Source organism: Amphibalanus amphitrite, unplaced genomic scaffold, assembly GCF_019059575.1.
Source record: "Amphibalanus amphitrite isolate SeventyFive unplaced genomic scaffold, NRLGWU_Aamphi_draft 000009F_arrow, whole genome shotgun sequence".
Taxonomy (NCBI): domain Eukaryota; kingdom Metazoa; phylum Arthropoda; class Thecostraca; order Balanomorpha; family Balanidae; genus Amphibalanus; species Amphibalanus amphitrite.
Window position 1 is genome coordinate 2,265,257 of NW_024881505.1, and position 24,958 is coordinate 2,290,214.

General features: G+C 49.8%; 1 protein-coding gene across 4 annotated transcripts; it reads right to left on the minus strand.

Moving 5' to 3' along the window:
* Positions 1–31: 31 nt before the first annotated feature.
* LOC122380677 (ATP-binding cassette sub-family B member 6-like) lies at positions 32–22,989 on the minus strand. 4 transcript variants are annotated; one of them, XM_043364080.1, is made up of 13 exons: positions 22,815–22,989; positions 19,169–19,464; positions 18,500–18,795; positions 17,869–18,022; positions 6,714–6,918; positions 6,104–6,285; positions 5,324–5,561; positions 4,438–4,819; positions 3,288–3,495; positions 2,551–2,729; positions 1,976–2,090; positions 1,513–1,653; positions 32–1,040 (listed from the first exon to the last, which is right to left on the minus strand). In XM_043364080.1, exons 2-13 carry the CDS (start codon positions 19,376–19,378, stop codon positions 756–758), a joined length of 2,595 nt encoding a protein of 864 aa, XP_043220015.1. In that variant the 5' UTR covers positions 19,379–19,464; positions 22,815–22,989; the 3' UTR covers positions 32–755. The 4 variants fall into 4 exon arrangements, with proteins under 4 accessions (XP_043220015.1, XP_043219990.1, XP_043220006.1 ...); XM_043364055.1 differs by having other exon boundaries at positions 19,169–19,482; positions 22,815–22,927; XM_043364071.1 differs by lacking the exon at positions 22,815–22,989 and adding an exon at positions 22,702–22,734.
* Between the last annotated feature and the right edge of the window lie 1,969 nt (positions 22,990–24,958).

Here is a 24,958-nt window from a genome sequence, read left to right on the forward strand (position 1 = left end):
AACTCACAGACGGGGTGCTCAGAGACGTTGCGGCAATGACAGTGGACATTATATTCACGGGGGCACGAATTATACATAAATGTTCATATAATATCAACTAAAACACTAACCCTCAAACATTCCACTGATACTGACTTACATTGACACATCCGGTAGCACATCGCTCACCGTAGGCTGAGTCGTACTTCGCCCAGAAATGATAAACGAATGATAAACGCCGCCGCACCGGCAGCTAAAAGCACGTGGTATGTTAGATATAAGTAGATACCGAATATTGTCACTAATACGGAATTGACTGAGGCGAACATACATCACCATGTCAAACCATCTGTTGTGCCCCGATTACCCTGGAGAACATGCACCATGTGCTGATTTGGTGACCGCTCAGGCACATCACCCCTGATAGCGTCTCGCAGCGGCGAGTCCGCCTAGACAGTGACATGAGCTCAGTTAAAGCTGATAACTTAATCATCCGCGCGTCCGCAAAATAAAACAGGTCACCGGGGAAAGACTGAGAGGTCCAGGTCCGGCCGGTATCGGCCACCCGCCGGTCTCAGCTACAGTCGTCATGCTCACTACACTATTGCACTATCTACCTACTCACACTCCGTGCTCCTCTAAACGGACTGCGGCAGCCCGCGCTACCGCCGTCCGCCGTTTGGACGCTACACAAACATGTCACAGCAGTTGAATATCTAGTCGGGAGCAGTCGCCGTCCCCTGCCTCCGTTCATCAACTCCCTAGTGCCGCCCGGCTCATTGTTCCGTGCCGCTGTTGGTGCCTGTGGCTCCGGTAGCGGCGGCGGCGCCCTCTCGCGGCTTCCGCTCCGGTGAACGCCGGCCGCGTCTCTCGGTCGTTTCGGACTGCTGGCGCCACATGGCCGCGTACACGGCGCCCCGCTCGAGCAGTTCTTCATGCCGGCCCCGCTCCACGATTCGACCGTCCTTCAGCACCAGAATCTGATCGGCGTGCACGATAGTGGAGAGACGGTGCGCCACGACCAGCGTGGTGCGGCCGGTCGCCACGTGCGACAGCGACTCCTGAAGAGGAACACGGGGGATACGTCAGTTGGAGTCGTGGCGGGGCGAGGGTCCATCGAACACAAGGACAGATGCGCTGGCGAAATTGACGGCTGAGCTTGTTAGAACGACACAGGTAGACAGGCGGGAACAACGACCGAACTAGTCCGAGTGAGGAATCAGAACTCACAGAAGGAAAAGGCGAGACAAAGGTAGGCGCCTACTTGATCAAAGACTCAATCTCACATGCAGCTTGGCATTTCCGGGGACACATCACTCGGCTTTGCGGTGTATTTTATTTAGTACCAAATAAATAAAGTCACTATGACCGAATAGTTGGCTAGGGACTCGGGCGCCAGAAAGGTTTTGCATCAACCAGCCCGCCGATTCGTCCACGTTGTCCGTTAGAACGGTATGAACCACAGCCTCAGTAGATGACCACAGCCTTAGTAGATGGCGACACTGTTCCCCACTGTTCCCCGCGACCGCTCACCTGAATATTACGCTCCGTCTGGGTGTCGAGCGCGCTGGTAGCCTCATCGAGCAGGATGAAGCGGGGCGCCTTGAGCAGCGTGCGCGCGATCGCCACACGCTGCTTCTCCCCGCCAGATAGCTTTAGGCCTCGCTCGCCGACCTGAGACGGATGGAGGGGCGGGTCAGCGGTAGTAAATATGACTTAATTTGTGCGCGAAGGTTCAGGGTGTCACCGACATGACAGCGCACTGTAGTGATAATACTGGCGCCGTACAGTTTCCATAGATCACGCGGTTGGCCTACCGTCGTGTGCATGTCGCGTCAAACACCCTCCATGGGCGCAGAATGACCTTGCAGTCGGTGCACCCTAAAGCCCCAATAAACAAAAACAAAACGCACCATCCAGTACTAATTACCCGCAGTGGTCCTCCGTAGAACCCTGTTCCCGCCTCTCCTCGAGACCGCAGTCACCGCAGACTCACCTGGGTTTCGTATTTATCCGGGAACGTCATGATCTTGTCGTGCATGTCCGCAGCGCGCGCCGCGGACTCCACCTCTTCGTCCGAGGCCGAGAGACGTGCGTAGCGAATGTTGTACCTGCGGGTGGACGGGTGGTGAAGGAGGGTCCTTGGAAACGACGGGGACATACGAAACTGGGGATGAGTACGAGTCATCCATACTGCGCCATGCCGCATGCGATGTCCTATATGGGCGCCCATGCAATGCTCTGCAGTATAATATCCCAGGCAAAGCGGTAGGCTCTCTGAGTCGCGCGCCCCAATAGATCCAGGTCAGTCGGGCGAGGCAAAAACAGGAACTGGGACTCGCTATCTAGTTTTGCGCCGTTTCTTGCATAATATTAGCACAGCAGGACATGCACGTGTTTAGCCGGTCTTCACTCAACTGAGACTGGCAAAAAGAAGGGCGACCGTGAAATGACTCAGCCGCTCGGTGACGAATGTTGGTAGGCTAACACAACAGGGTTATTTCATTCAGTCTTTATGCCAATGACGGCGAAATCTAAGCGTCGCACCACGGCGACCCTCTCGGCACCTACCTGATGGTCTCGTTGAAGAGCACGGTATCCTGGGGCACGACTCCGATGGCGCGCCGCACCGAGCGCTGCTTCACCCACTTGATGTCCTGGTTGTCGAGCATGATCCTGCCGTCGGTGACGTCAAAGAAGCGGAACAGCAGACGGATGAGGGTGGACTTGCCGCCGCCAGACGGTCCCACCTGACCGGGTGACGGGGAGGTCAGCAGCCATCGATACCAGACGACCACCGACAACCACCGCAGCATTGGTCAGCAGACTCGGTGGCCCCATTGAATACCAATGGCGCAATCTACTTAGGGAGTCCGGTATCACACTAGCTTGCCACCGGATTCGCTGCTCACTGTACAGTCACTACCATACACACACGGTCAGGCTATTCCACTTACACGTCTTACCGAGAGTCCCAAGACTCACCAGTGTCCCTGTCTAGCCGGACTCCCTCTATGCAATGGGGCGACGCCCTTCATAGTTCATGTTCAACTCCCTGTAATGGTACTTTAATTTCCCCAGACTCGCCAGTGCCTTTGCCCGGCCCGTGACCCCTCTCTGTAATAGGACGCTACCCTCCCGGCCTCACCAGTGTCACTGTAAGTCCCAGCTCCACGCTGAATGAGACGCTACTACCTCTAGACTAATCAGTAAGAATTTTGGACTCACCAGCGCCACCGTCTGTCCCGGCTCCACGCTGAACGAGACGTTACTACCTCTATACTAATCAGTAAGAATTTTGGACTCACCAGCGCCACCGTCTGGCCCGGCTCCACGCTGAACGAGACGCCCCGCAGGATCGGCTTCTCTACGACGTAGTGGAAGGAGACGTTGCGGAACTCCAGCCTTCCCTCCTTGACGACGAGGTCGGACACGCCGGGCAGGTCAATGACCTCCTCCTCCTCCCGCAGCAGGTCCAGCATGTTCTCCATGTCGACAAAGTTCTGCTGGATCATCCTGGGGAGGGGAGGCGTAAAAAACATGGCTAGTTGCCAACAAATAGCGGGTGAAAATCAGTGTCAGGAGTGCTCACTTGGAGATCAGTGAATTTACTCTGCGGTATACGAATCATCGGAATGTGAAACAAGAATATAAATGGCCTTTGAAGTAATGGTATGAAATTGGCTGAAAAACAAAATTGCATAGGCAAATCCACTCCCGATTGCTAGATAAAAAGGCCCAAGAAAGGTGCGAACGACAGGCGCGTTGGATAAAAAGTTGCCGACCGTAAACAGCAGAAAACATGACCCTTCGAAGTGCGACGATTTTAACTAAGCATCCTTTGTCAATAGCACGCGATGCAAATTTAAATGAAAAAGCTGGATGTAGAGAACTACAAAATGCCTCTACATTCCATTTCTCCATTTACATGTCGAGCTGTCCGATTTTCGAGAAAAAAAATACAGTGGATACATGAGCAGAGTAAATGCATATTACAAACGGACTGCAATGCTGAGCGAAGTGAATAGGAAAATCCGTTCGTGATACGTATTTACTTGCTCATGAATTCGGGGCCAATGCAGTGATGCACGCTCCAGGCCAACCGCTTCCCGATGTGAAATAGGCACTGAAATTCACCATTAGCTGCCACTTAGGGGCGGATCCAGGGGATTAAGGGGCTAACTAAAGCCTCTAGCCGAAAGAAATATGCCACCCTGCAGAGCCACGAATCGCGGCGCCGCAACAGTACGAACGTCACTATGACCGTACAAATTAGGGTAACCGTAAAATTAGGGAAAGGGAGAGAGATATAGGAATTTCTCTTCAATTTTCACTATAATCGTGCATTTTGCCGCCCCTGATAAGTGGAAAACATGCCGTTTCCCAAACATTGGCTCCTGGACGAAGAAATCCTGGATCCGTCCCTGTAGCTGCCACCCCCCCCCCCCCCCCACGCACCTGTAGTAGGTTCCGAACCAGTTGAGCGGCGTGTACAGCTGCAGGATGTATGTCGAGAACAGCACATAGTCCCCCACAGTCAGACTTCCGTCAGACGACACCAGGTAGGCGCAGTACAGCGAGCCGGCCAGCAGTCCTCCGTTAATCACCACGTTCTGTACCACATTCAGCACGTTCAGAGAGGCCTGGGAGAGCCAGTCGATCCGCTGCCGGTCCAGGATCGAGGTACGGTACCGGTTGATCTCGTACTCCTCGGCGTCGTAGTACTTGACCGTTTCGTAATTGAGCAGCGCGTCGACGCCCTTGGTGCGCTGGGCGTTGTCGAGGAGGTTGCTTTGACGCCGGTACTTGGTACGCCATTCGGTAATCACAGCCGTGGCCACTGGGGACGAACGGTGGACACCTCAGCGTATTTACTAACAATATGACCTCTACTCACCCACCTTGGCCACTGGGGACGAACAACGGCGGTCTCAGCGTATTTACAAACAATATGACCTCTACTAACCCTCTACTACAAACAAACGACCGTAAGAAAAACAGAAAGGAATCAAACGGCAAAGTATGGCATTTTGCACGCTATTGTTAAGTTTCGTCGGCGTTTTCAAAACCGCCGATCGTACTCCGCAGCCGTTCGGCCTCTGATCGAGGTAGAGCTTTGCGTAAAAAGGGCGTTCGAGGAGAAACGGGTGAAACATTTGGGTCAGGATCATGAAATCTTAAGGGTATGTGTAAAATTGATAAACCCGAGGATTATGAGTTTCGATAACAACCGCTAATTTTTTACGAGTTATTCGCGAAAAAATCGTCCCTCCGACCCCCTTCCCCTAATTAGCGCTAGGACTCATCCTCGTCTGAAGAAATATGTTCGACACATCCTCCTCACCCATATAGAGAAGCATCGTGACGAACACGATGAGGCCGAACCAAAAGTTGAACGCCCCGGCGAAGAAGGAGATGGCAATGACGATATCCGCGACGGTGGGGAGGATCTGAAAGACGAGGTAGCTGAGCAGCATGTTGATGGAGGAGGTGCCGCGATCCATGATGCGCAGGACCTCCCCCGTCTTCCTCGCCAGGTGCCAGCGCAGACTGAGGCGGTGAAGATGGGCAAACAGGTCCACCTGAAACACAAACAAACACATGACGTTAGAAACGCAAACACCCGTGGCACAGTCTGCACTCTGCACTTTGCACTCTGGTGTCGGGGTGCCACGGGTCGGGTTCTGCCAACTGCCAGTCCACACTTTGACATACAGCAGGGTAAACTAAAACAGTCACATCCGTAAAGCTAGCACTTCTGGTTCATATTGCGCAATGAATGAGTGCATTATGTGTGTTAGAGCAAATAACGCCAGAAAGAAATAAGAAACTACACTGCACAGCTGGATCCTTTTCAGTAAATCTCAAAACCGTGATAAACTCGCAGGCCGCACCAACCACGGACACACACAATGAGTGCTTTCTTTGACACACAGCGGCTCACTACACCGTGACCCGTCGCATGTCTCCAGTGATTATTTACCCACCGCCCTGATCTACCCTACAATCCCTCTGCCAGGCTGCTCCTGTCTGCCCCAACTCTCCCTGGCCAGGGACCCTCACTTCTATCCTAACCGTTCTACCCATCGGACGGCCTAGCACCCCCTTCCCTGTCCATTCTTACCTGGACCTCACGCTCCGTGTACTGTTGCACCTTGATCCAGAGCAAATTCCGCAGGTTGTTCAGCAAGCCCATACTCCCGACGCCACCTCCTTGCAGGAACTTGAGGCCGACGTATGTGAGAATATCCTTCCACGGGAACTGCGGTGTCAGGTGTATGCCGTCCGTGGTGGTCAGATCATCCACTGGGGGACACAGTTGCAGTTATATCTACAGCATATTTGCACGGCTGGTTACAGAATGTTTATCGCGAGACGGACGGTCCGGTCACAGACACATACCGGCAACTGCACCACAGACTGGCTAGAAGTCAGAGACCAAACATGAACAAAGTGTTACATAATGGCGAAAAGGGACACGATAATAAAAAGCAATGCAATTATACCATTTGACGTGCTACTGTAGATCGTCAATCCTTCAACTTTAAGTTGCAAGTGCCCTTCCATTTTATTATTTTGTGCTTTTTGACGAGCGATTAACAAACTAAACAAAGTTTGGTAACTCCTAGCATTGATAACTTTCACCATTTGTATTTAATGGGACCGTAGAACGATACACAAGACGGATCATGAACGGCTACCAAACGTTCCCAACCCCCACCCACAGCACTGACCGATATATTTGTAGTAGAGCGGCACGTAGACGTTTGTGATACGCGTTCCGACCAGCAGCGCCAGGCAGAAGAGTACAGTGGCCTGCAGCAGCGGGTCCGAGCGCGGCCAGATGAACGGCAGCAGCCGGCGCAGCTTCCGCGCCAGGCCGCGCCACGTGCTGCCCTCCTGAGCTCCAATCGTCCCCTCTGCGCCGGTACTGCGCGGCTGCACATCGGTAGTCGCAGAGGGGCAGGTCATCGTGAGGTGGACTCAGAGAACAATAAATATTTACTAATTACAGAAAGAGTCCGGTCACGATTCAAAACACAGATAGTTCGGAGCACAGCTCAAGTCCTATGTAAAAATAGATCACCACACTGTTGCATTTCCGTGCTAACGCCAAGCCTCGCGGTCACTGACTGGCCGGCCGCCTGCTCCGGCGCCGGACGAGGGGCGGGGTGGCTCACCCGGCCACTAGCGGTGGCAGGGAAGTCCAGAACCCGCGTACAATGACCACAGTGTTTCCGCGGACACTGGCGGATCCAAGGGAAAGGGGCGGCTTGACAAGATAAAATTAGCCCCTCTACACCCCATCCCACGAGCGATACATGAAATGCACTGAAGCTGCTTGCGAAAATTAATTTGCGTACGAGTAAAAAACAAATCCGAACTTCATTTTTGACATTACTTTTGCGCTGTTTTGGGGCTGCTAACAAATTGGCAGCTGCAGGATGGAAAAGTGTCGTGCGTCAACTAAATTCCAACGTTGTTATGAGCAGGAAGCCAGTCCACTGTGGTGAGCTAGCACCGGCGGGGCGAACGACCGCAGCTGTTTGCGACGAATAAATCCGATATGCCCTGTTCGGGCAACGCATCCTATTGCAAAATTTTGCACCACGCATGCGCAGTTGGGGTCTCTCGGGTGCCAAGCTCCGCCCTTCGGCGTATGACGTCACACGTGTGACGTAGGCTCGCGCAAAATCTTTCAGTTTTGCGCAAGAAGAAAATAGTAGCTGCAGGAGGCGAAAGTGGCGCGGATTAAAGTTTACCCTCATATATTTCTTATTGTAAGTGGTTAGTATGGTGTTATTTTGGTATCATTATCTTTCTTTTCAGTGGCACATTGCTATTAACCACATTTGAACGCATTTTATTCAGTAATTGAACGAAACACACTAGTCCATCCGCGCCACGGTTCGCCGCGTGTCTCGTGGCCCTCGGCTTTGCGGGCCGGCGGAGAGTGGGCGGAGCATGGGCAGAGCCAGGCGGCTGACATCATCGCATGTGTGACTTCACACTCAGCAAAATATTTTGCGCGGACCCGAACAGGGCCCAGGCCATTATTATAAAATAAAATCGAGACACTGGCTGCAAATACAAATCGAGCCGAATAAAGCAGCCGGCTGCTTTTCTCATTATCATAAAACTCACGCGTGCTTCATTTTTACGCATCTTCCGGCTCATTATTTGGCTGCGAAAAATGAGCCAAAAATGTATGATGTCATACTTCAAGTGCTTTATATATTCTATATTATGTGATTATGTGCATTATATTTCCGATTTTTAAAATCTTTTGTTTATATTTATGCTTAATCTTTCGATAAAACATATTTTAAGACGTTTTCCGTGTCTTTTGTAAGAAAACTCATGTCACATTTAAAGGTGAATTGATGACAAAAGTTCTTGGGTTATCACAGCAACTGTGTTATGCCTGGCTCAAAACGTTGAGCATTGTTCATGCTTGGGATTGAGTAATTAAGAGATGTATTTATGAATTAATCGTGCGAACAAGTTAATCGCTCAATTTATTAAAAATAGCAAAACTTTAGTTCTAAAAGAAGACATACTTTGTTTAGGAAAATTGCATTTCAACCATCAGTTTCTGGGATTAAGCAAAAGGACAGCCAGATTTCATTGGGATATACATATATTTCGAACAAAAAGTAGTAGCACGAAAAATCTTTCAGCAACATGCATTACAATCGTTGACATTTTGTGTATTTGAAAGAGATCCGCATAACATGTCGGGTTTTCGACCATATTCACGTCTATAGTATTGAGCGAAAACCAATAGACGATAACCACAGGCGGATCCAGAAAGTCTCGGACGCGGCGGAGGGCATACGCCCAACTAATCGGATTTGGATTCCTTACGCTCAGCTGTGTAGCTAAAGCAAATATTTTTTCATAGTTTTTTCGATTTATTTCTAAAAAAAAAATCGTCGATTTCAGGCGCTGTATACGGGCATTTACCCCAAAGCCGGAAATTTGTCCCAAATGCCCTTCCTGTTTACATTTGCACACCCATTCCACGTTCCATGGTGCTTTACCGTTTTGACTTCTCGTTGACGGCCGAGCGAAATCCAGGGACACCCGGCATCGGACATCGCCTCTGCTGAGCATCGTGACACCCGTGACACCGTGGTAGCGCAGTTTGATTCTGCCGGACTCGGTTTGTCTAAAAGGAAGGGTATACATACTAGCGACCCTGACGGGCCTAATGATCATGTTGCTGCCTGGCTTTAGCTGCTTAAGTGCTGAGTTATAAATATGCTGTCGGACTGGTAATTAACAAGGACACGTTCCAACATCCACATTCCACACCATGTGAAAAGTGAATAACTATTGCGCGTCGCACCACCATATCTGTTCTAAATGAGCTGGATATGTGGTCATGCCGGCGTTTGCCAGTGACCAGCCGGATACATAATCTCGCTTTTTGACACGAGTTCATGTGTTACAGTTTCCATTTCTACAGGTCTGGCGTAGAGATGCCTGGCGCTGTTTACCAAGCGGCGCGAGATGTTGCCGGCCGCAACCGGCGGGCGGCGCACCGCGTCGTCATCACCACCTTTTCTGGCCGCGTCCTTGACTTTTGACATTAATTTTCCGACTTAAATTTCTCTCAGATATAATCTAGGGTGTGAGATCTTGGGAGCTCAGCATTGTCCTCAATTAGTCCTCGGAGTCCGCCAGAATTCGACAGGCACCGCCTTCTGAAACTTCAGCACTTTCGAAGACCTGCCTACTATTTTTTTGCAACTTCTAAACGTTCCACTAAATGCATGGGATTCCTCAGCTCGAACTGCATCTGAAACACAGTTTTTTTTTACATTCATCCCATCTTAATTTGGTCATTTTGACACGACCCTGACCCGACCTTCACTATACGCTTAACCTGCTGGAAAACTTAACTGTACCTGGGAATACCTTTACAGTACCTTTACAGGGTTTACCTTACAGTATTCCTATCCGGTCGCTTTATGGAAAATAGCCTAGTTAGGTGCGGATCGAAAACAGTCTAATATTCCATTTTCTAAGTTCTAGTAGTATTAATCATTATTGACTTTATAAAGAGTACGTATCAAAATATAAATACATGAATAAATAAAAAAAAAAATCATGCGAATCGTAAACATTCACGAAAGAAAACCAATCCCGAATAGATGCTTTTCTTCCTGGTTCGTTCTTTAGACCATGTCAACTGATGTTAGTTATAAACATCAATTAAGTATATTGACGAGCTGAACAAAATCAGAAATAATATATATTTTAAATAAGTTACAGCGTGCTGAGGCAGTTGATATACTCAAATTATGGTCACAATTCTAAGCACGCCAATGCTGCGCCCATGACAGAACGTTTGGACGCTTCTTCATCATGGGCGTCGAAACCGGGGGGGACGGGGGGGACGCGTCCCCCCCAGTCGAGGAATCCGGGGGGGACGTCCCCCGCAAAAATATCCCCATGAATGGTTTAAAAAGTGACCTACGACATTGGTGTATTGTCGTTTTGGGATGAAATTGCGGATACCTACTCGTATACAAATTGAATCTGCGAATTGCTGACACTGTACCCTTGCTTACAGGGCTGCGGAGTAGATGATTTTGGTAACTCCGACTCCGGCTTAAAAAAAAAAAAAACGCTCGGAGTCCCCACTCCATCTCCGACCACGGCATCCCTCGGCCCGCATCGGAGTGAAAAAAAACATGTGATGTGATGCTTTTGTGTCTTTGAACGTTTCTTGGCACATTAAAAGATAGCATTGCCTACGAGGTGCAGCTCTGGACTGTCCGTCCCAGGTCCTCGATAGGGAGCCAAAGCTCCAGTTGTAGGGGCGACCATATCCAACAAGGGCTGAAGATCTGTCCCAAAGTCTCAGAGTGCAGTAGGACAACAGCTTGCAGAGACCACACATTTTACATAGGATATTCGTACCTAACAGTCAAGACCTTCAGCTCACTCTCAAACGGCCCTCTTCCCGTTCGAGGCCATGCGACAGCAGAAGGTCTCACCATGGCCTTTGAACGCTTGATGCTTGAGGGTGGTGAGAGGACCTCGTCCTGGTCTGAGAGAGCCCAGGAGGACGTAATGCTCAGTATGCCCCTACATTGGTCTTACCATGACCCCTACAATCACCACAGCCAACAGAATCTTCAGGTCTTATTCGGCCCATCCTCGGGGATGACCTTGACTCTGACTTCAGAGATGAAGTCTGTTACGATTTTGGTGACTCCAACTCCGTATCCGACCAAAACCGTCGACTACGACCCCGCAGTCCTGCAGCTACACTGCACAGAAGTTGGAAAAAAGCTGTACCTATGGTTGACAGCGGTTTACAGAGGACCACACGATTTTTTAGAGACAGGGCTGCTGGACTTGGTGACCAGACCCTAACTGTCCTGGTATCAAACTTATTACGCGGAATGCAAAATTTATGCGTTTTGGGACTGTTTTGCCAAGAGTTTTTGCCAATTTTCGCGGCGCTTCGCGCCGCCAATTCATGCACAGGTAGAAAAGAGTGTGACTAATAACGCCTCCACGCGAGAACATGAGAACATGTGTATTGTGTATGCGTTACAAGTAGTGCATAGGCCTGAAATTGTACGGTAAACTAACTAACTTTTGGGTTTTTAGTCAGCCAATCCGTCCCCCCCAGTCAAAAATCCGTGGCGACGCCCCTGTTCTTCATTATGACGGGGATGAATGCCGCTTACTTCTCTTCCTGCTAGACAAGCTGTTTTATGTCCCAGGGCTCACAAATAGCTTTAAAGTTATCGCTAGAAGCGTTAAAAATGCATGGAATGCACATATTATGAAATATTTGATAAGTTACGAGTGAAATTATCGTCATAAGACTAGCTTTGCAAAATTTTACGACGCTGGTACCCGACTGCAAATATTTGGACAACACTATTCGACCGCCACCCTTGCAGCCATTCTATAACTCAGGAACTACTGGGCCGATCGGAACGAACGAAACACCATTCGAATCAGGAGCTACGATTTTATCAGCCGTTTCGAAGCTCGTGACCCCAGGTGACCTCGGTGACCTCAAGAGGTCAACTCGGCATTGACGCCTATTGCAGCCATTCTATAACTCAGGAACTACTGGGCCGATCGTGACGAAAACACCACCAGTCGAATCAGCGTATGCGATTTCTTCAGCCGTTTCGAATATGGTGACCTCAGGTGACCTCGGTGACCTCAAAAGGTCAACTTTACGTTTTCGCCTATTGCAGCCATTCTATAACTCAGGAACTACTGGGCCGATCGTGACGAAAACACCACCAGTCGATTCAGCGTATGCGATTTCATCAGCCGTTTCGAATATGGTGACCTCAGGTGACCTCGGTGACCTTGGGAGGTCACATGACCGTTGTGGCCTATGGCAGCCATTCTATAACTCAGGAACTACTGTGCCGATCGCGACGAAAACACCACCAGTCGACTCAGCGTATGCGATTTCATCAGCCGTTTCGAATATGGTGACCTCAGGTGACCTTGGTGACCTTGGGAGGTCACATGACCGTTGTGGCCTATGGCAGCCATTCTATAACTCAGGAACTACTGGGCCGATCGTGACGAAAACACCACCAGTCGATTCAGCGTATGCGATTTCATCAGCCGTTTCGAATATGGTGACCTCAGGTGACCTCAGTGACCTTGGGAGGTCACATGACCGTTGTGGCCTATGGCAGCCATTCTATAACTCAGGAACTGCTGGGCCGATCGTGACGAAAACACCACCAGTCGATTCAGCGTATGTGATTTCATCAGCCCGGTTTCGAATATGGTGACCTCAGGTGACCTCGGAATAGCTGCCATAGGCCACTCGGTCATGTGACCTCCCAAGGTCACCGAGGTCACCTGAGGTCACCATATTCGAAACAGCTGATGAAATCGCATACGCTAAATCGACTGGTGGTGTTTTCGTCGCGATCGGCCCAGTAGTTCCTGATTTATAGAATGGCTGCCATAGGCCACATCGGTCATGTGACCTCCCAAGGTCACCGAGGTCACCTGATGTCACCATATTCAAAACGGCTGATGAAATCGCATACGCTGATTCGACTGGTGGTGTTTTCGTCACGGTCGGCCCAGTAGTTCCTGAGTTATAGAATGGCTGCAATAGGCTACATTGGTCATGTGACCTCCCAAGGTCACCGAGGTCACCTGAGGTCACCATATTCAAAACGGCTGATGAAATCGCATACACTGAATCGACTGGTGGTGTTTTCGTCACGATCAGCCCAGTAGTTCCTGAGTTATAGAATGGCTGCCATTGGCCACAACGGTCATGTGACCTCCCAAGGTCACCGAGGTCACCTGAGGTCACCATATTCGAAACGGCTGATGAAATTGCATACGCTGAATCGACTGGTGGTGTTTTCGTCGCTATCGGCCCAGTAGTTCCTGAGTTATAGAATGGCTGTCATAGGCCACAACGGTCATGTGACCTCGCAAGGTCACCGAGGTCACCTGAGGTCACCATATTCGAAACGGCTGGTGAAATCGCATACGCTGAATCGACTGGTGGTGTTTTCGTCACGATCGGCCCAGTAGTTCCTGAGTTATAGAATGGTTGCCATAGGCCACATCGGTCATGTGACCTCCCAAGGTCACCGAGGTCACCTGAGGTCACCATATTCGAAACGGCTGATGAAATCGCATACGCTGAATGGACTGGTGGTGTTTTCGTCACGATCGGCCCAGTAGTTCCTGAGTTATAGAATGGCTGCAATAGGCCACAACGGTCAAGTGACCTCCCAAGGTCACCGAGGTCACCTGAGGTCACCATATTCGAAACGGCTGATGAAATCGCATACGCTGATTCGACTGGTGGCGTTTTCGTCACGATCAGACCAGTAGTTCCTGAATTATAGAATGGCTGCCATAGGCCACAGCGGTCATGTGACCTCCCAAGGTCACCGAGGTCACCTGAGGTCACCATATTCGAAACGGCTGATGAAATCGCATACGCTGATTCGACTGGTGGTGTTTTCGTCGCGATCGGCCCAGTAGTTCCTGAGTTATAGAATGGCTGCCATAGGCCACATCGGTCATGTGACCTCCCAAGGTCACTGAGGTCACCTGAGGTCACCATATTCGAAACGGCTGATGAAATCCCATACGCTGAATCGACTGGTGGTGTTTTCGTCACGATCGGCCTAGTAGTTCCAGAGTTATAGAATGGCTGCAATAGGCCACAACGGTCATGTGACCTCCCAAGGTCACCGAGGTCACCTGAGGTCACCATATTCAAAACGGCTGATGAAATCGCATACGCTGAATCGACTGGTGGTGTTTTCGTCACGATCGGCCCAGTAGTTCCTGAGTTATAGAATGGCTGCCATAGGCCACATCGGTCATGTGACCTCCCAAGGTCACCGAGGTCACCTGAGGTCACCATATTCGAAACGGCTGATGAAATCGCATACGCTGAATGGACTGGTGGTGTTTTCGTCGCGATCGGCCCAGTAGTTCCTGAGTTATAGAATGGCTGCCATAGGCCACAACGGTCATGGACCTTCCAAGGTCACCGAGGTCACCTGAGGTCACCACATTCGAAACGGCTGATGAAATCGCATACGCTGAATGGACTGGTGGTGTTTTCGTCGCGATCGGCCCAGTAGCTCCTGAGTTATAGAATGGCTGCCATAGTCCACATCGGTCATGTGACCTCCCAAGGTCACCGAGGTCACCTGAGGTCACCATATTCGAAACGGCTGATGAAATCGCATACGCTAATTCGACTGGTGGTGTTTTCGTCACGATCAGCCTAGCAGTTCCTGAGTTATAGAATGGCTGCCATAGGCCACAACGGTCATGTGACCTCCCAAGGTCACTGAGGTCACCTGAGGTCACCATATTCGAAACGGCTGATGAAATCGCATACGCTGAATCGACTGGTGGTGTTTTCGTCACGATCGGCCCAGTAGTTCCCCTGAGTTATAGAATGGCTGCAATAGGCGAAAACGTAAAGTTGACCTTTTGAGGTCACCGAGGTCACCTGAGGTCACCATATTCGAAACGGCTGATGAAATCACATACGCTGAATCGACTGGTGGTGTTTTCGTCGCGATCGGCCCAGTAGTTTCTGAGTTATAGAATGGCTGCCATAGGCCACATCGGTCATGTGACCTCCCAAGGTCACCGAGGTCACCTGAGGTCACCATATTCGAAACGGCTGATGAAATCGCATACGCTGAATCGACTGGTGGTGTTTTCGTCACGATCGGCCCAGTAGTTCCTGAGTTATAGAATGGCTGCCATAGGCCACAACGGTCATGTGACCTCCCAAGGTCACCGAGGTCACCTGAGGTCACCATATTCGAAACGGCTGATGAAATCGCATACGCTGAATCGACTGGTTGTGTTTTCGTCGCGATCGGCCCGGTAGTTCCTGAGTTATAGAATGGCTGCCATAGGCCACAACGGTCATGTGACCTCCCAAGGTCACTGAGGTCATCTGAGGTCACCATATTCATAACGGCTGATGAAATCGCATACGCTGAATCGACTGGTGGTGTTTTCGTCACGATCGGCCCAGTAGTTCCAGAGTTATAGAATGGCTGCCATAGGCCACATCGGTCATGTGACCTCCCAAGGTCACCGAGGTCACCTGAGGTCACCATATTCGAAACGGCTGATGAAATCGCATACGCTGAATCGACTGGTGCTGTTTTCGTCGCGATCGGCCCAGTAGTTCCTGAGTTATAGAATGGCTGCCATAGGCCACAACGGTCATGTGACCTCTCAAGGTCACCGAGGTCACCTGAGGTCACCACATTCGAAACGGCTGATGAAATCGCATACGCTGAATCGACTGGTGGTGTTTTCGTCACGATCGGCCCAGTAGTTCCTGAGTTATAGAATGGCTGCAATAGGCGAAAACGTCAAATTGACCTTTTGAGGTCACCGAGGTCACCTGAGATCACTATATTCGAAACGGCTGATGAAATCGCATACGCTGAATCGAATGGTGGTGTTTTCGTTGCGATCGGCCCAGTAGTTCCTGAGTTATAGAATGGCTGCAATAGGCGTCAATGCCGAGTTGACCTCTTGAGGTCACCGAGGTCACCTGGGGTCACGAGCTTCGAAACGGCTGATAAAATCGTACCCCCTGATTCGAATGGTGTTTCGTTCGTTCCGATCGGTCCAGTAGTTCCTGAGTTATAGAATGGCTGCAAGGGTGGCGGTCGAATAGTGTTGTCCAAATATTTGCTGAAAATTCGCAGTTTTGTACAATTGTGGCGCTGTTTATGCGCCTTGAATTGTAAAAAAGTCATTTTTATAATAATCAGTAGCTCGGAATTTTGCGTCCACCGCCACGTGACTTTGTCTTCTTTTTACCGCTCGTTTTTTTCAGGCTGCATTTTTATGATAATCAACGGCTCAGAATCGGGAATTAAATTCACAGCCGGCTCGGAATTTATTTTATAATAATGGCCTCAGCGCTGTATAAACAAAGATTGGTCCCACTTGCAGATCCAGGGGGCCAGCACGGTCAAAGTTCAAACCTTATAGAAATATTATGAAATAAAAGAGTGATACCTGACGATGTTTTATCAATACCTATGCAATGTTCTTTAAATTTACGCAGCTATCTCTATCTCTGAGAGCTCATCCGAAGGCCTCTTCAGGTTCCACGCCGATTTCTTCAAGCCAGACGCGTACCGGCCCCACTGGCCCCTGAGGATCTCAAAATGACTTCTAAGCGTCTCACACCGGCAGCTTCTCGGGGCCCTACTGATCTCAGAGGGACTCGTTCCAATTTGAGGTGTGTCAGAGAGTCCAGGCCTCTGGGGCTCTCAATAAGGTCGCGGAGAGCCTTCTACCTCTACCTGTAATAACCAAAGCCAATCATTCAGGGCCACCAAAGAGCTTTACAAAGGCCCCACAAAGGGTCCGGAGTCCGGAGGGCCCGTGAACGTAAGAAGGTCCAAGCCGACCGCTGAAAGCCTTACTCCGGCCAGAGTGCCCCAAGGCGGCCTCTGAAGGGCGATGTGTTTTCCCGAGGGATTCACACCGGTTTCCGAGTGCTCCACGCCCACCTCCGACCACCCTACATCGGCCCATGGGTGCCTACTGCCTAGTGCAGGCCTGTAGGGTCCCTGAGTCGGTCTCTGACGGCACCTTGTCGAACGCTGACGGCCCACACCAGGGCTTAATTGAGGGGCCTATACCGGTATGACAGCCCAATCTGCTTTCAAGCCTTCAGGTCAGGTCACGCTTGTCTTCTTAGGTTCCTCACGAGCCTCATGCCGGCTTTCATCGAACCCACATCGGCATTTGCGGACCTTACATCGGTTCCTAAAATCTGACAATCCTCACTGGTCCCTGAAGATCTCATGCAGGCCACTGGGCGCCCACGCCGATCTTTGGGACCCCCTGCGCGGGCTTCTTCGGGTCCTTCGCTGCTCTACGCAAGGTTCGGACTCCTGTGAGATGGCCCTGCCATCTGAGGTATCAAGCCGGCCTCCGATAACTCCCATTGGTGCTCATTTTTGCGAACACACAATCCATCATATTCTTTAATGCTTTGTGAAATATTCCGTCATAGACTACAGTAATAAGGTACAAAATTGTTAGTGTCGCTCTTGACTGATAGGGCAGCCATTCGTCACGAGTTGCCCCCTGGCCCCTCCCCTCCCAAACCACACGACTGGATCCGCCAGTGTCCGCGAACACAGCAACCATTTATGACACACACATAAAATAGCTAGATCACTTTTCAGGACTTGTCACTTGATAAATTAATCACATGACTTCGAGAGGATGTTTGCATACACATACACCGGGATTTACCCTTCCTCGCCACTCAAATATGCCAGCTCTAAACTAAACCACTGAACAGGCCGGATGCCTAACGACGATTCAGTGTGTACTCACGTTATTGACGCCGTCGGTGCCGGCGGCGGGCCGCTGACAGGGTATGTAGTCGGCCACGGACGCGATGCCGGGCGCGCGGAGACCGATCAGGAAAACAAGCACGCCGCCAGCCAGGCGGACCCCGTACAGCGACACCTCTACCCAGTCGATGTTACTGGAACCGGAGAAAGGGGAGGTGTCAGTACTTCCATGGGCCTCAGGCAAGGCCCTAATACACCGATATAGACAGACATGAGCCGGTAGCATCGGCCGACAGTCGCTAGAGCTACGCGGAGGAACGAAGGAACTACCAAATGTACGCTAAATACAAAAAGTTAAAAAAAAAACAAAGCACATATGTCATTCTTTCCGATCTCTTGCTTGCTGTGTTAACTAAATGCACTATATGGACTTGACGTGGTATGTGACTAGCGCTGTGTAATGACTATAATGTGCATTTAAAAGGATTAGTCAAATTTGCTGGTTAATGTTCGATAATCCCTTCAATTTCTCAAGAGCAATATCGAGTACTCGGTGTCGCCAGGACGTTACCGGTCGGTTCCCACACCCAGCTGTCGGGAAATACGTACATCCTGTGTGTGACATGGGTAGAGGGGGGGGGGGGCGAGGCTGTCCGCTACGCGGCACCCACCTGTCCAGCCGGAACCACCAGTGGGGGCTGCGGAAGTTGATGAGCTCCACCGCCTGACCGAGCAGCGCGGCCGCCCAGTACAGCAGCAGCGGTATACCGTGGCCGCGCACCGGTACCGCCGGCAGCAGGTTGTTCCGCTCCAGCCAGATGAGCCGCAGCGAGCCGAACCAGCTGAGCGCCGTCAGCACGCAGACCAGTACCTGAAACCCGGCCAGCGGCTGGCCGGCCGGCAGCAGCAGCCACTGGGCCAGCAGGCGCGCTGGGGCCAGCAGCGCCAGCACGACAGTCGTGGCCACCTGAACGGCGGGCAGGGCGGCGTTATAGACGGTGGGAACATGATGCACGCTTCATAACTCTGAATCTTTACGGACGAGTTTACGAAATCGATACGCAAGAGGTCATGAGAAATTATGCAGAGATCAAACGTACTGACCAGAAAATGGGATGGTTATGGAGATTCATATTTCAGATCAGGTTCTTACCTATCAGTGCAAAAAAAAACGTCTCTGACAACCAATCATTCAAAGGTCCCAGGAGTCATTTTAAAACAAATGCAGTCATTAAACCATAATTCCATGAAGAAGCACCCACATATCTAGCCCGGCAAAGCCACACTGCACAGCACGGAGAACTGTCCATTGCGTCATGTGCTCGCTGTGGTTCTCTCACCTGCAGTCGGAACAGGGCCGACTGGGGACGGCTGTAGTGCTCCAGAGCGGTGCCGTGGCGCCGGTAAAAGATCAGCTCCCCAATGCCGAGCAGCAGCAGCAGCCCCGCCGGCGCCGCCGTGCAGACGGTCTCCAGCAGACAGTCCGAGACGCCATGGTCGTGCCACTTGTCCCACGGCTGGCTCGTGTTCAGAGGACAGTACGGCAGCATGGTGCCTGCCGGACCCGCACCACTGCTGCTGCTGCTGCTGCTTCAACCACGGTGGCTGGGCGGCGGGTCTTTGGTACTAAAAAATGCTGTAACATAGGGTAAAACTTATCCAACTCCAGAATCAGTATCAGGTATAAATGGAGAGTGACAAAAATGCAGTGTCACAAAAATGTATTTTGGCTTGGGTGTCAGAGGGGGATAAGAGTGGAAAATTGTGAGTCACATGTGCTCCAAAAAGAATGGAAAAGGGATCAATTGCGCACATTTAACTATATGCAACTGTGACAGATTGCAGGGTGTGAAACTAACTGCAATGCAAATGCTATCTGTCAGTAAAACTGGGAGTTGGAGATAGCTCTTTAAAAATGGGGATGATACTGATGAGAGTGCAAAATAATTTTCATTTGGATGTCAGGTAGCACCCAAATCGAGAAATTTTGAAAATATACTGCAAAAATGAATGAAGATGACCTATGAAACTCATGTTTGACCAGACTACAAAGTATGGCAATCTCAATGAAATCTTGTAGGTGCAGGGAAACTCTGCTAGTGCACAGTGGACTTCAGATTAGCTACAGTGTGGTGACTGATGTGGAATTCGCATGGAGTGGTGCAAACTCAAGCTCAAAGCAGCAGCTAAAGCTGAACTGGAACTGCTTTGCTGGTGAGGTAAGTGGTGCAGCATTGTACGGTGTGTCGGCGGAGCGGTGTGTTCGAAGCTGGCGAGCGCCAGCGAGGGCCGGGGGCATCACCTGCTCTGGCACATCAGCCTCTTCTCAGCACACGGCGCAGAGCGCCGGGGTTACCGCTTGTCCGCGCACTGCTGGCATGCCGCGGAGAGGAGACGGCCGATTCGGTGCAGGTACTGGAGCGAGCGGCCCCAGTGGCCCGCCTTCATCTGGTGCACCGAAACGGCGCCCTCTCAGGGATGGGGAGCGGCAGCGTGCTCCCGAAGAGTGGATTGAATAGTGACTCGGACCAGTTGTCGCGCTATTGACGCAAGGCTGTATGATGAACCACCCGGTTTAAGCGAGCGGGCGTCTAAAGGCAGGGCGGCCGCAAGTTTCCCCAGGTCGTCTGCGGTCTCATTCCCCTCGATCCCGCAGTGGGCAGGAACCCACTGCATGATTAGGTACTTTGCGACACCAGGCAACATTCAACAAGGTCTTTCATGCCTATCTCTGTGCCGAGGGTGGAGGCCTCACCTGGGCAGCCACTCCTCCATTCAGTACTCAACGCGGCTCGTGAGTCTGAGCACGTGACGACGGCGGACGGGCGTGGACGACTTGTCCCGGACCCTCTCCAGAGCCACCCTCAGGATAAATCTGCTGCTCAATTGGCCAGGGTGTCAAAAAAATCCAGTGACCGCCATTCACCAAAAAATTATGTGACCGTCATGCTCCAAAAATTCACGGTCTGCCATAAACTGAGTTTGACACACACGAAGTTACACCGCATGTGTGCTGAAATTTTTGGTGCAATCCCGCCACTTCCCAACATTTTCAGCATATCATGCATTTTTTCCAGTCTGAGCACAGGCTGCAAGTGGTGTGGATTTATGGCCTGAGGGTACAGTGATTTATGGCCTGTACAGAACAGTGCAGATTTATTGGGGGTACCTATACCGAATATTGCAAGTGTGTATTGCACTTGGTTAGGTACGCCACAAATAATTATCAGATATGAGCTCAGGAGGTCAAAATGTATAATGTAGTATGACTTTTATTGTGACATTCCTGATCTGGATCGTACTCTTTCTGTGATACCACCAAACTCTGGTAATATCAATATCACTAGATTAAGTCCTGTAATCTAATCAAATTGAAATTTGAACAGGTACAACCAAGGCTATATAAACCGTACATCCACGGGCTGCGGCAACGGGCAACATAACTTAAGGATAACGGAAGCACTGGCTTAACCTTCGCCCCAGTGGGGGGGGGGGCATATGTTACCACCCTGTCGCGTTTTTTGCGTATAAATAAAAAACCGCGGCGCGTAGCGCCGCGCCGCTTGGCATAGCTTTTTGTACATCAATTTTGGACAATGTGTGAAATTTGTGACCCCAGGTCATGTCAGGTCAGGTCACCAGGTCAAGTTAACTGACCAGGCCTAAAAAAAAGTTTGCAATCATGTCCAGCCTGCAGTGTTTGTCAGAAAGGTTTTAAACTTGGTGGATTGCATGATGTTATCGGCGCCTACAATTTGTATATCTCGGATTTTTTATATCCGTGACCTAAGGTCAGGTCAGTGGCGTGACCTTACCATTATAAGTCAATGGAGAAAAATGGAAATGCCTCTAGATCCGTGTGTACGCATAGGAACAGTCCAAATATTTCAGAATCATAATGATTTGGGCCACTCGTGATGACCAAGGTGTCATTTTTGCTGATAGCCTCTAGAAAGGTCATCCGAGGTCATTTGAGGCTACAAACAGCTTTTTGCCAATAACTCGCGATTGGAAAGAGATAGAACGCTGGGGATGGCTTCATTGTGTTTGTCTTGTTGAGACGCATCGAATGATATGCAACATGACCTATTCCGGTCAGGTTATGACCTTGACCTGAGGTCAAATTTTCAAGTTGACCTTTCAAGGTCAAATTATAGTTCATTCGACGCGTCTCGTCGAGAGGAACACGATTCTGGCAATAGAAATGTCGTGGCTTTTTCTAGTCAAAAGTTATTGTCGAAAAACACTTTGCGTAAAAACAGCTATTTTTGGAGTTTTTGCCCTCTGCAGGCTAAACCGTTGACCTGAGGTCAATTTTGATAAGGACCTTATCGAAAGAAGAGTTCAAAAGCTATCGATTGCTTTTCCATGCGTTTTTCTAGCTATCATAGTTCCTGAGAAAAAAGCATGTTTTCTGAAAAATATAATGACATTTTGCAAATTTTGACCTTTGATGACCTCCAGTGACCCCAATATTGCTCCAAGATGAAAAATGACCGAAATACTTTCAAACGTACGCATTAAGAGCTATCGACTGTTTTTTACCGCGTCTTTCTAGCCCTCTTAGTTTTTGAGTTAGAGGTGGGTGGTAACATATGCCCCCCCTCACTAGGGCGAAGTTGGCTGAGACCGCCACTGGGGCGCGGGTTAAGTGACCTTGATTAGTTTCAACCTCAGCACCGGCAGAAAAGGTGTAAGACAGCGCTACCATTACCCCTGGTAGATCCAAGGGTTGAGAATGCTAATATTATAGACTTGCCCCCAAAGATTACCAGCTTAGACTCTAAGCTGCCAATTTTTTGGGCAAGTAATACAAAATTTATTAGCATATCATGATCGCCATTGTGATTGATCGGCTTCTCCATGGCGTCACAAGCGTTGGCATTTCAATTTCCTTTTGCCGTTTATAACTCTCTATAAATAACCATATGAATTAGCACTCGTGAGCTATGCACCTATTATTATTATGAAATAACATGATATTACCTTGCCAGCAGATTTTTTTTATGAAGAACGCCTGCTATGTTATGTAAATTGTAGCGTCATGAAGACATTTGGATTGTTTATCAGCGGCGTTTTCGTCTACTTTCAGCCAGCTGATTACTTCCCGTTGAATGTAAAACTGCTGCAGTTTTGTCACTAATAAGCTAGTAGGGGCGACTGTTTGGTCAGTCACTGTGATGCATGGTGTAATATTGCATAAGCAGCAATATGAATTTTGGCTGTGAATATCTTAATATTTGCGATGCATTTCACTCCAAAATCGCTCCAAATTGTTTTGAAATCAAAACCAAGGCCTTACGTGACATAGGGGAAAGTGGGGTAAGACGGTCAGGGCCTTGGGCCTATACCTATACGGCCTTGGGTCAGGCCTATACCTACACGGCCTTGGGTCAGGGTAGGTAATACGGGCACCCATTCTGCAGACCAAACCAAAAGCGCTACGAGCGAGAAAAATTAGGACCAGAATTGCTTTCCCACTACACACCACCATTGAAGTCTGGCGAGTTTGTGTTCAGTCGATAATCTTTTATTTTGATTTCTTTAAAACAAAACACACGGCTGGTGATCGGACGATGCCCGTCGTCCGATCACCAGCCGCACCACACCCCCTGTGATCGGTGTTGTGCGCTCAAGGGTGCGAAAACCGTCTCCGGTCTCCCTATGGTATCTGTCGGCCGCAACACTGTCACTCTCGTCCCGCCATCTGTGGGCGGTAACCTGGCGGGCCGTGATGGACTTCCGGCCAAGCTCACATCTCTTGGCCTGCCGCCGTCGGCCCGTCGCCGCAGGTCGACGAACGCTCCAATAGGGAGACGGTTTCCATTATATCCGTCCAGGGAGACGGTTTCAACGGATTTATTTCGAAGTTGCGGGAGCCGAAGGCAGCGGTGGGCCACTCGTAGCTTGACCGGGACTTCGGTAACGATAATTCGTTAACCCTCGCCCTGGCAGGGGGGGGGGGTCGATGCGACCCCCCCCCCTAAGGTTTTTCGAAGATAGCGTAAAAACGGCGGCGCGCAGCGCCGCCAAATTTGGCACAGCCTATGGGGCAACCTTTTTACATATGACCTGAAAATTTCAGGTCCGGGTGACCTTGGGTCAGGTCACCAGGTCAGAAAAACCGGTACAAGGTCATGGTCAAATTTCAATTTTCTTTTTGCACCTGTCCAACTCACAGTTTTGCACTGATTTCCTTCAAACTTTCAGGATGTGCTAAGTTCACCGAGTTGTATAACATATAGTTCGGGTTTTTTGAGGTCACTGACCTGAGGTCAGTTAGAGGTCATTACGTCGTAATGTTAAGCCTATGGGAAAATACTAAATTCGGAAAATACTGGAGATATCCGCTTCGTTCTATCACTTTTGTGCTTTGAAACCACAGTACTTAACAGCAGGTCACTTGGTGCTTCTTTGTTTGGTGTAGTTATCCATGGGTCAGGTCAAATGAGGTCAACTGAGGTCAAATGACGTTTTTGCCAATAACTTGGCACATAATGCTGCTAGAGCTTAAAAAATGGTATCATTGTGTTCCTGGTGATCAGCCAAATCGAATGATATGCGATATGATGCAATTTGGTTAACTTTAACTTAATTTATTAATTTAAGTTTACTTAAAATTTAAGAAAAACTTTAAGTACACTTAAGCAAGCTAAAAAGTATATCATTCGACGCGCCTTGACGTGCTGAGTTCACTGGTGCTTTTCTTTTTGCTCTATCTTAATTAGATCAAAAGTTATAAGCGAAAAACTTTTGACCTGTTTTTAGCGAAATTTTTACATTTATACCCCCCAAAACCCCCCTAAATATTGACCTAGAGCAACCAAATTTGCACAGGGGCGAGAACTCCAGGGGGCCCACCTACCTACCAAATTTGGCGTTTCTAGGTGCCATAGGAGCCAATCGCGAGGGGGGGGTCGCATCGACCCCCCCCCCTGCCAGGCCGTGTTATGAAAAATGCCCTGCCAGGGCGAGGGTTAACCTCTTTCGAGGTCAGCGACTTCGATAACTCCCAACGATAACTCGATAATCAAATCGGTCACTTTGATAACGCGATAACGATAACGATAACTTCAAGAACGAAAGAAATAAAAAGGATAAAATATTTGAAAGGAACAAGCTTCTAATTA

Excerpts from the sequence above, each read along its gene's own strand:
- LOC122380677 (XM_043364080.1), bottom strand. The coding sequence starts at position 19,378 with ATGCTGCCGTACTGTCCTCTGAACACGAGCCAGCCGTGGGACAAGTGG. Across the intron at positions 5,562-6,103 it reads ACACGGAGCGTGAGGTCCAG|GTGGACCTGTTTGCCCATCT; the intron begins GTAAGAATGGAC and ends TTTGTGTTTCAG. Across the intron at positions 4,820-5,323 it reads CACGATGCTTCTCTATATGG|TGGCCACGGCTGTGATTACC; the intron begins GTGAGGAGGATG and ends GTTCGTCCCCAG.